General features: G+C 43.7%; 1 protein-coding gene across 1 annotated transcript; it reads left to right on the top strand.

Moving 5' to 3' along the window:
• Window positions 1-5,736: 5,736 nt before the first annotated feature.
• LOC113009539 (TBC1 domain family member 2A-like) lies at window positions 5,737-10,822 on the top strand. The gene is made up of 5 exons (XM_080289997.1): window positions 5,737-9,067; window positions 9,155-9,275; window positions 9,360-9,545; window positions 10,170-10,291; window positions 10,621-10,822. The coding sequence occupies exons 1-5, from the start codon at window positions 8,724-8,726 to the stop codon at window positions 10,820-10,822; spliced, it is 975 nt and encodes a 324-aa protein (XP_080146123.1). The 5' UTR covers window positions 5,737-8,723.
• The last annotated feature ends 445 nt before the right edge of the window (window positions 10,823-11,267 follow it).

Below are 11,267 nucleotides of genomic sequence, written 5' to 3'. Positions count from 1 at the left end.
ACTGAGTGTGAGGGTTTTTCTACAAGTTACACTGAATATTTGCACAGACATGCTGACTGTTTGCTGGGAGACGTCACCTGTCTTTTATAGAATAGCAGGTAAGCTGTTCTCTGCCGCTGCTCACACACAGACTCCCACGTGGTCTGGCAGACCAACTCGTCATCGTACGTGAGCCGGCTGTCTGTGACGTCGTCTCTTCCGCTCATCTGGTGAACGCCGTCACAGACGTAATGTCCTGAGAGGAGAAGGCGCACTTATTAACGTCTCATAAACTTTCAAAGCTGACCTGCATTCAGCACATGTGTCTGAAAGCACCCACTCACCGCTGTAAGCTGAGGAGCCCAAACGACTGATCACGCTGACCAACAAATAGCGAGCAGTTTACTGGGAGAGGGCAGCGGCACCACCCGTTAGCTTAGAAATGGGCTCCATCCATACTTGAAATGAACGGTGTGCCTTTTCCCTTACCTCTTCAGTAAAGGCTGTGTCCTGGCTGATCACCAGCTGCTGTGTCAGAACAATGGGGCTGTTCTTCTTCTCCACGGTGAATGATGGAGTGAACGTAAACCACTTGAGCTGGAGGATCAGCACACTGAAAGAGATGAGACAAAGAGGAGAGGCTCAAAGGAAGACGCAAGGAGGACATGACATGAACAAAACTGACACCGACTGAACTGTGGTGGTTTGAGGCCTTTGGGGACCGATTTGAGGTTACTCACTTTGGCAGGTTCAAGAACAACAGCTCCTCTTTGATCTTCTTAGCTCCGCACTGGCATTCGTAGTCCAACAGGCCGCCCTGCAGCAGGGAGCAGGAGGAACAGGTGCATTAGAGTTAAACTCTTTTACAGATGAATTCACATATTCGTGGGAGCAAGCCTGTTCACAGAATAGAGTCTAAACGAGCTCTTACTTTCAGACTCCAGCCCCGCCCTTCAGCAGCTCCGCAGCATCCTGCTGGCTGGCACAACCTTGCCATTGGCTGCTGCCAGGGACTCAACAGGTTAGAACAAAAATATAAATATTATATCTGAGTTCTTATGTGGACCCGCCTTCCAGACACAACGTCACCTTCCATGAATGTCCACAGGTTAGCGGCCCTCGCTCTGCTGGTCCTCCAAAGTAAGAAAAAATGAGAAAAAATAAGGAGCAGACCAAGCAAAAGAGGGTATTTAAAGAGACAGTGCTCTTAAGGTGCATTTTTGGCGAGTTTTATTATCTAAATGTCATTGTGTCACTTTCTTATGAGGCTTCAGTGAACTGAAAAAGCTTCTGGGATGAGAAGCGAAACGTCTTCAAAAAAGTTAAAGAAGTCCGGTTGCTTTTTTCCCCCAAGCTCCTTAGAGTTCTCTGAAAATGGTCAGGTAGAAGGACTGGACTGAAAATGAGTAAAAAAGCAGCCAAAGCCCAAGGAAGTTGAAAGACTGGAAACTATTGCTGAGGTCATGTCAGTGTAAAAAGTTACCTACAAGTCTGGCACCTTGGAAGCAAAACATAAAGAAATAAGGTGTAAGGCCAAATGTTTGGTCCTGCAGCCAACCGGACCATGAAATATAGAGCACAGGTGAACAAAGTGAGGCAGCAGTTTGCTGATTTCCACCTTGTGCCTTTCATGTTGATCAGCTTAGTAGTTTGCCAGCTTTCTAGCTGTTAAAGACTTTTGGCGAGAGGTTATTCATATTTGAACTCTAATTGAACCCCTCTTTTTTACTGTTTTTTTGTTTGTTTGTTTTTGGGGGTTTTTGTTGTCTTAGATGGCCTGACTCAGCAGGTGGGGGCAGTTTCTGAGTTTACCTTCGTTCAAACAGTGCAAAAATGGTTTCGCTATGCTCCAGACCGGATGGGTGGTGCAGGACGCCCGATATCCAGCCCCGTCATGGAGTAAACTAAAAACAGTAAATAATACATTTAACAAACAAGCAAGCTCTAAATTTAAGCGGAGAGACTGCAGACATAGCCGCACCATTCCAGGGATTTTTGGTTAGCATGAGGGGTCTAGCCAGGACCCTTACTGGATACTTGGTGGGAATCGAACGTGCGACTCCAAAGATATGTAGTATTACCACTACACTATCCAGCTGCGCTACACTATCCAACAAAAAAAGTTTTTAGAAAATTTGATAAAGTCTGATGCTTAATATTGTAGGGATATTAATCTCCCTATGATATTAATACGGATTAATAACACAGAGAAGTCATACTTCTGTTATGACAGAATTAATTGGGTAAATTATATTTACAATTGTAACATTGTAAACTTAATGTTACGATTTTACATTATGTTGCAATTTAACATAATGTGAAATTGTAACATTGTAAACATAATGTTACAATTTTACTTTATGTTAAACTGTAACATAATGCTTAACAGATAATGGCTATCCTCTTTTTATATCATACATCATTGTCTCTGTAGGAGGGTCTGGAGCACCCCCTGCTGAGCCGCTGGGCTCAGTACCTTGCAGGCAGGTCCGACGATGACTTCATCATCTCACCTGAGCTCAAAATTCTGGTGCGTGAAGGCGTCCCTCGGGAGTATCGGCAGAGTGTGGCGCTGTTTGGTCCGAGCCAGAACTTTGACAAGCCAAGAGTGCCACACGCAACGCTATCAGCAGGTACAGCTGTAGAGAGAGAGAGTGTGTTGAAATAAGAAGAGAAAATTCTCTCAATTATGGAGACAGTCAAATGGTTTATTTATGTTTGATGTATGCTTTACATTTGTGTGGCTGTTAATAAAGTTAGCGCGCTCTAGGGGGCGTATGCGTTCATCAAAAAATGGCCGAAGGCTGATGTGTGATTATTCCTCCCAAAATGTCGTTGATGAAGTTAGCTATGTACGTTAGATTTTACTGCGCATTTTCATACCTCTGCCAACAGGTTATGGGCCCAGGAAGCTAAGAAGTTTTCCAAAAGAGTCCATGTCGTTTTGCCACCGAGAGAAACGCCGCGACGTACTGCGCACTCGGTGAGGATTAGCATACCATGCTAGCGCCATGAGCCGACGAGCCGCTGAGTCAAATAGCCGTTGGGCTCGGCTAGTTTTTGATGGGGATGAAAAGAATTACGAACTATGGGAGACGAAATTTTTGGGCCACCTTCGTCTGCAAGGTTTAAGAGACATTATTTTGAAGCAGCCTACCGACGCGGAGGGAGAAGAAGAGAGAGCAAAGAATGCAGAGGCCTACGCGGAGCTGATCCAGTTTCTGGATGACAAAAGTTTGTCTCTTGTTATGCGAGAAGCAGCGGATGATGGACGGAAGGCGCTGGGGATTCTAAGAAACTATTATGCAGGTAAAGGAAAGCCTCGTATAATTAGCCTGTACACAGAACTCACTTCGCTCCAAAAGTGAGAGTGTGACTGAGTATGTGATACGAGCAGAGACAATAATCACAGCCCTGAGGAATGCTGGTGAAACTTTGAGTGATGGGCTATTGGTAGCAATGGTTTTGAAGGGACTGCCAGAATCGTTCAAACCGTTTGCTATCCATGTCACACAAAGTGAAGTTGAAGTGACTTTTGCTGAATTTAAAACTAAACTGCGAAGCTTTGAAGACACAGAGAAAATGCGCGCCGCAGCGTCAGATGACAACATCATGAAAGCACGTGCACGACCGAGCGACAATCCCACGTTTGAAAAATCGAATGACCGTGGGGCCGGCAACGCAGACATAGTGTGTTTCAGATGCGGACTAAAGGGACACAAAGCCAGGACGTGTCAGCGCAAGCAGTGGTGTAGCGAGCACCACCCATCGGGACTCAACATGCAGACGGAAACGGCGGCAAGACAATGCACGGAAAGTTTCCGAGGAGTGGGGTAGCAAAGACTACGCATTCCGGGTAAGCAGCGAGGGTGCAGCGTTCCAGTCAGAGCATGGCATCAACAAAAAGGGTCTGATGGTGGACACAGGGGCAACTTCGCATATTGTTACAGATATAACGAAGTTCAGGAGATTCGACGACAGTTTCCAGCCCAAGTCACACTACGTAGAGTTGGCTGACGGCACCAAGTGCACTGGAGTTGCAGAGCAAAGAGGGGAGGCAGAGTTTTGCTTGATGGACAGCAGGGGGCAGTGCCACAAAACAACCTTGAAACAGGCACTGTACATCCCATCGTATCCACAAGACATCTTCTCTGTGAAAGCAGCTACCTCAAATGGAGCAACTATGATCTTCAAGCAAGGAAAAGACACCCTGCGACACAAAGACGGTACAAGGTTCCCAATATATGAGTACAACAGACTGTACTACCTACAAACAGTAAACACTGAAGGTAAAGACCAGTGTAAGGGTTGCTATGACATGCAAACATGGCATGAAATTCTTGGTCACTGTAATTATGATGACATTCAGAAATTACAGGGGGTTGTTGATGGTATGGCAGTCAAAGGAAAAACAGACAAATCTGTCTTGCATTGTGAAGTGTGCACACAGGGAAAGTTTGTTCAAACTAGAAACAGGGACCCTGATGCACGAGCCAAAACCGCCTTAGAGCTGGTACACACAGATCTAGCTGGTCCAGTAGACTCAGAGTCCAGAGATGGATATAGATTTGCACTATCATTCACTGATGACTATTCCAGTGCAGTGTTTGTGTATTTTCTGAAAAATAAGAGTGACACAGCAAAAGCAACACAGAAGTTTTTGGCTGATACAGCCCCGTATGGGCAAGTTAAATGTATCAGGTCTGACAATGGAACAGAGTTTATGGGAAATGAGTATCAGGCACTCCTTAGCAAAAATGGAATCAGGCATGAGACCTCAGCACCATACTCACCACACCAAAATGGTACTGCAGAACGCAATTGGCGTACTCTTTTTGATATGGCCAGGTGTATGTTAATAGAGAAACAGTTACCTAAAGAGTTGTGGACTTACGCAGTGCAAACAGCAGCTGTAGTGAGGAATAGATGTTTTAACAGACGCACAGAACAGACACCATATTTAATGCTGACAGGAAGAAGGCCAAACCTTTCCAGGATGCAGACATTTGGGTCAGTGTGTTATGCCTACAGGCAGAACAAGAGAAAACTAGACTCAAGGTGTGAGAAAGGAATTTTTGTTGGATATGACAAGAACAGTCCAGCTTATATGGTCTACTACCCGGGCAGTGGGAAAGTACAGAAGCATAGACTGGTGAAGTTTGAGACTAAAACAAGAGTAGAGAGACAAACACAGACTGACAAGGTGCCAGATGATGAGGGTGACTTTGAGACACCAAACAGGTTCACCAAGACCAGAGAACAGACTGATGTGAGTACAGAACACACAGATACTCAGGAACAGATCCCAGTAAGCATGTCTGAGATGAGCAGCCAGTCACAGGAGAATGAACTCGACTGCGAGGCTGCAAGGTATCCTTCCAGAGTGAGAAAGAGGCCTGGGTATTTAAGTGAATATGTTACTGATAAGGAGGATTGTGATCAAGTACTTACAAACATGGATTATTGTTACAGAGCAATGTGTAACATTCCCCAAACATTCAAGGAAGCAATAACTTCATCTAACTCAGAGAAATGGGTCAGTGCAATGGATGAAGAGATGCAATCACTAAGAGAAAATGACACATTTACCTTAACCACTTTGCCTGAGGGTAAGAAGACAGTGGGGGGTAGATGGGTGTACGCAGTCAAAAACAATGTTGATGGATCTGAGAAGTACAAGGCACGTTATGTTGCTAAAGGATATAGTCAGAGGATAGGTGTGGATTATGAAGAAACATTTTCCCCTGCTGCTAACCTGACTAGTATCAGAGTGTTGATGCAAAAGGCAGCACAAGAAAACATGCTTTTACACCAGATGGATGTTAAAGCTGCCTATCTTCATGCACCAATAGATTGTGAGGTATTCATGGAACAACCTGAGGGTTATGAGGTAAAATCCGACACAAATGAAAAACTGGTGTGCAAGTTGAAAAAGTCGCTATATGGGCTAAAACAATCAGGCCGGAATTGGAACAAGTTGTTGCATGAATATCTGAGTGAGAACGACTTTGTGCAAAACCCCGCTGACCATTGTGTTTACACAAAAATGACAGAAAATAAGAAGGTGATTCTGATTGTATGGGTAGATGACCCGATCATTGCTGCTAGTGATGAAAGTGAACTAACTGTTGTGAAGAAAATGCTTGCAGCAAAATTCAAAATGAAGGATTTGGGTAAACTGAGACATTTCATTGGTATAGATTTTGACCAGAGTGATAACTGTGTAAAAATGTCACAAAAACAATATGTGGAAAAAATACTTGAAAGATTCAACATGCAGGATTGTAAAGAAAGACAGACACCTTGTGAGCAAAAACTGAACTATGCTGATGATGCAGAAAAGATGAGTGATGTCAAAAGGTACAGAGAGGCAGTTGGTAGTCTGATCTATTTGGCTACATGCACAAGACCGGACTTGAGTTTTATAGTCAGTAAACTTTCACAGTACTTTACTGAGCCAACTGAAGACAAATGGACTACAGTAAAACATGTACTGAGTAGGGCTGGGCCATATTATACCGTTCACGGTAATACCGGTATAATGTTAGGCAACAATAGGAAAATGAAATATCGCGATAGAATATGAGTAAAACGCGCATGCGCAGTGCCTTTGTTTTCATACGCACATGGCCGATTGTTGAGTGAAACAGATGAACCAGAATTGGTTTGTAAAAATGGTGCAACTTCAGTGATGTGGAACTGGTTTGGTGTTTGTCCGTCAGATACACGACAAAGCACATTTTTTTGCAGAACATGCAAGCGGCCGTCGTTATTGTCGTATTTGTCGGACTAAGATGCTCTTAAATCTGGGAGTAATCTGGGTCCTAAACTCCTTATACTTCAGTTCAAACGAACACTGCAGCATCACTGAGCGTTAAAAACTGTCTAAATTCTTTCATCTTTAATAAAACGATCAGCATTGCTGCTTTACCAGGTGTAACTATGAAGTTTAACTTCCAGGCATCCATTAAAACAAAATTTATTACATTTAACAGAGTTAGAAGTTAGCGGGAAGCTAGCGGAAGTTAGCTCGCTAGTTACCTAAGCATGATATAGCATGTTCTGACTGAGAGATTTCTGAAAAAAATCAAACGTACAGCTCTGCTATCACTTCCAACATAAATGAAGACAGGAAACTAAACAGCAGTGACGTTTGTAGGGTTACTGAAGTTGGGCTAGCTGGTATATAATGATGTGCTACGTAATCGCTAGCGACACAGCTATGTTAGCATAACATAAACAGGGAAGCTGGAGGACGAACACTAACACTTTTCCACTTATAAAAGTTAACGTTAAGGTTCCTCATGGTTAGAGACAAATGCAATCGCATGGCAGGATGCTGTAAACAGACCAAACTTCAGTCAGAAGAACAACTGAGATAATCCATCCACAATACGAGGTTAGTCATTAATATACTGCAACAACATGGGAATAGAGCAGCTGCCAGAGAATTCAACATTAATGAATCAATGGTACAGAAGTGGAGGAAGCAAGAAGAATGAGTTTAATAAAGTTTGATTTATCTGACTGCTTTGTTTCGCTTGATGTGCCTTATAATCCCGTGCACCTTATGGTCCGAAAAATACGTATTGCATACTGCAGTTTAATTTTGCAAAGCACCTCTTTTTAACTTCAGTGGATATTATATATGGTTATGCTCAGGATATGTCAGCCCATTTCTACTGGAAATGCCTTTTGATTAAACTTTCAGCAAGGAATTTGTATTTGGACTGTTACATTTTTATAAAGCTTTAATGTACATAAAAACCAGCTTCTTATTTAAGTGAAAATAAATGGAAGGTTTTCTTTTTGCGCTAGTAATGTTGTGGAGTTGTATTTTGTCTCGCATCAATTATATCGTCAGTTATATCGTTATCGCAAATTTTCAAATATATATCGTGATAAATATTTTTGGCCATATCGCCCTGCTCTAGTACTGAGGTATCTGAAAGGGACAACCGAGAAAGAACTGTGTTACAGGAAATGTGACAACAAAGAACTGAGGTTGTGGGCATACAGCGATGCTGATTGGGCAGCTGATGTAACAGACAGACGGAGTACAACTGGTTATTGCATAAGCTTGTCTGTAGATGGTCCTTTAATCTCATGGAAAACCAAAAGACAACCTACTGTTGCATTATCTACCTGTGAAGCGGAGTACATGGCTTTAGCTGCGACCCTACAAGAAGTTTTGTACCTAATGCAACTGTTACAAGGTATTGATGGACAAAAATATGCACCACCAAAAGTTCATGAAGATAATCAGGGTGCAATTGCGTTGGCGAAGAATCCTGTGACGAGACAGAGATGTAAACATGTTGACATAAAGTACAACTTTGTGAGATCAACTGTGAGTGCAGGAAAAATAACTCTGGATTATTGTTCAACAGAAGAGATGGTTGCAGATGTAATGACAAAGCCTGCAACAAAAGTTAAGCTGTTCAAGTTTGAGAAGTTTATGTTTGGGCATTAACATGGTATACGAACATGTATACAGTACTGAGGAAGAAACCTTTTGTTTGTTGTTTTTTTTGTTTACTTAAGAGCATCATAATATGAGAGCAAGTGGGGGTGTTGAAATAAGAAGAGAAAATGCTCTCAATTATGGAGACAGTCAAATGGTTTATTTATGTTTGATGTGTGCTTTACATTTGTGTGGCTGTTAATAAAGTTAGCGCGCTCTAGGGGGCGTATGCGTTCATCAAAAAATGGCCGAAGGCTGATGTGTGATTATTCCTCCCAAAATGTCGTTGATGAAGTTAGCTATGCACGTTAGATTTTACTGCGCATTTTCATACCTCTGCCAACAGAGTGCTTTATCCGCACCTGAGCACAGGTGGCTCCTCCTCCTTCCTGTTGGGAATGCTGGCGAGCACTCAGTAATCCTGTTCTGTTTCCAGCTGTGTGAGAAGAGTCGGACAGCTCCTAATCCTGCCTCCAGGCAGGTCCAGCTGGACCTTCACCGAACCCTGACGACCAATCAGCACTTCTCCTCGCCGTCCAGCCCCGCCCTCCAGCAGCTCCGCCGCATCCTTCTGGCCTTCTCCGGGCATAACCCTGCCATTGGCTACTGCCAGGTACTCAACAGGTCAGAACAAAAGTATAAATTTTATATCTGAGTTCTTATGTGGACCCGCCTTCCAGGCAGAACCTCACCTTCCATCAATGTCCACAGGTTAGCGGCCCTCGCTCTGCTGGTCCTCCAAAGTGACGAAGACGCCTTCTGGTGTCTGGTGGCAGTGGTGGAAGCCATCATGCCTCAGGACTACTACACCAAGAATCTGGTGGCCTCTCAGGTCAGCAGACACACTCACCTGCTTGCCTGCTGTGATCTGTTTTAGTGATCAGTGAGGCTGATCTCTGTGAGTCTTTGTGCTCAGGCGGACCAGCGCGTGCTGAAGGACTTCATGGCGGAGAAGCTTCCTCGCCTGGCATCTCACTTTGAGGATCACAACATTGACGTCTCTCTGGTCACCTTCAACTGGTTCCTGGTGGTTTTTGTGGAGAGTCTGCCCAGCGACATCCTGATGCCTCTGTGGGACGCCTTCCTGTATGAGGGTACCAAGGTACCATACACCCGAACACACCATGACAGAAATGCAGACAACACTTGAATGCACCACAGTAGTGTCCATGGAAACAAAAATGATTTTGTTTTCACCTTTAGATGTCTTTATTTACATTTTAGGAGTAATAAGACATTGTTTACTAAGCATGGGGAACTGTCATGTGACATGAAATAGGAGTGGGAAAGCAGATCATTCTAGTAACGACCTCACAGTCTACCACAAGCAGCGTAAATCCAGACGATGAGCGGGACAATGGCTTTGGGCTTGTTTCTGCAATGTGACAAATGCAGCACAGCTTTTACATCGTTTGTCTCAGGAAATAAAATCACAGTTCAGACACAGAAATATATACCACACAGGGATAAATGCTGACAACAGCTTCAGCCACGTAGATCCAACCCAAAAGTTTAATTTAAACTTAAAGCTCAACTACCAAGTAAGTTAATATTATCTGGCAACTGAGGAACCAAGTGGCTTATTGGAAATCGATCAGAGCTGTAATGAGTAAAGGGCCCAACTGCACCACAACTGAAAGAGTAATTTTATGACTCACCTCCTCAAAGTTTCCAATTAATTGTGTGGCGTGAGTGTCCTGTTATGAAATGCGTGTCTGTGCTGCAGGTGATCTTCAGATACACTCTGGCTCTGTTCAAATACAAAGAGGACGACATCCTGAAGATTCACGACAGCGTGGAGATCTACCAGTACCTACGCTTCTTCACAAAGACCGTCTCCAATGCCAGGTACGCACTCGCCTCCACCCGCCTTAATCTACGAGCTGTTACACTCTCAGAAGTGTAGCGGATGTAGCTGTTGAATCTTTGAGCTTCAAACCCTTTTTACTGAAATTTTGTGAGAAGTTTAAATTTCCCTGATCACAGTAACAACGATTTAAAGATTTTTAAGTATCTGCAGCTCTCGGATACATGTGGTCCAGTCAGTCCAGTATTTCCTGCTCAAACTGCAGTACCTGAAGTATCAAGCAGCATAAAACAGAAACACTCAAGCTGATCAGTTTCCAGTTCCTCTGTGTTGGTGATCGAGTCCTTTCCACCTGCGTGTGTCCATGCAGGAAGCTGACCAGCATCGCCTTCAACGACATGAACCCATTCCCCAGCCGGCTGCTGAGGAACCGGCGAGTGCTCCACCTGGAGCGCCTGCAGGCGGAGCTGCGTGAGCTGGAGGAGCAGCACAAGGAGGTCATCACCGAGAGCGTCGTACGGAAAGACAAAGAGCTCGACGTCATGGTGAGCGAGGACGACGAGGACCTCTGATCACACGGGACGCTTCAGCTGCTCACTTCGAGACGACGATGAGTTTTCCATGAGTTCAAGAGAATTTTACTAAACCGGCTGTTAACTGGTTTCCTTCACACTAAACACAGGATTGTGTCAGGTTCACCATCTCTACTAACACTACAAGGAAACAGACGCATACAGATTTAACTGCATCACATCTCTGAAACAAGCTTGCAGTAAACAAATGTGTACTGTGTTCACGTGTGTAATAAGTCAGGCTGCAGAAATGTGCAGATGTATTTCAGTGAATTCATTTGGATTAATATGTGATAGCTTATTTATTTCATTGCATCTTTTGCTTTATACCTAAAAATGCGTGACATTTCTAAATGTAGTCACATCCCTATGAAACATGGTTGATTATCAGCTGTAGTCACAGCTGGTGATAAAGTAATTAAAATGTCCAGCTATTCAAAAATAG

This window comes from Astatotilapia calliptera, chromosome 2 (assembly GCF_964374335.1).
Source record: "Astatotilapia calliptera chromosome 2, fAstCal68.1, whole genome shotgun sequence".
In the NCBI taxonomy this organism is placed as follows: Eukaryota; Metazoa; Chordata; class Actinopteri; order Cichliformes; family Cichlidae; genus Astatotilapia; species Astatotilapia calliptera.
This window is presented reverse-complemented; position numbering and strand designations above follow the sequence as displayed.

What these genes read in the sequence shown, in the direction of transcription:
- LOC113009539 (XM_080289997.1), top strand. Translation starts at nt 8,724, where the DNA reads ATGTCGTTGATGAAGTTAGCTATGCACGTTAGATTTTACTGCGCATTT. An exon ending in TACTGCCAGGTACTCAACAG is followed by an intron (nt 9,068 to 9,154) that starts GTCAGAACAAAA and finishes CAATGTCCACAG; the next exon opens with GTTAGCGGCCCTCGCTCTGC. An exon ending in AGAATCTGGTGGCCTCTCAG is followed by an intron (nt 9,276 to 9,359) that starts GTCAGCAGACAC and finishes CTTTGTGCTCAG; the next exon opens with GCGGACCAGCGCGTGCTGAA.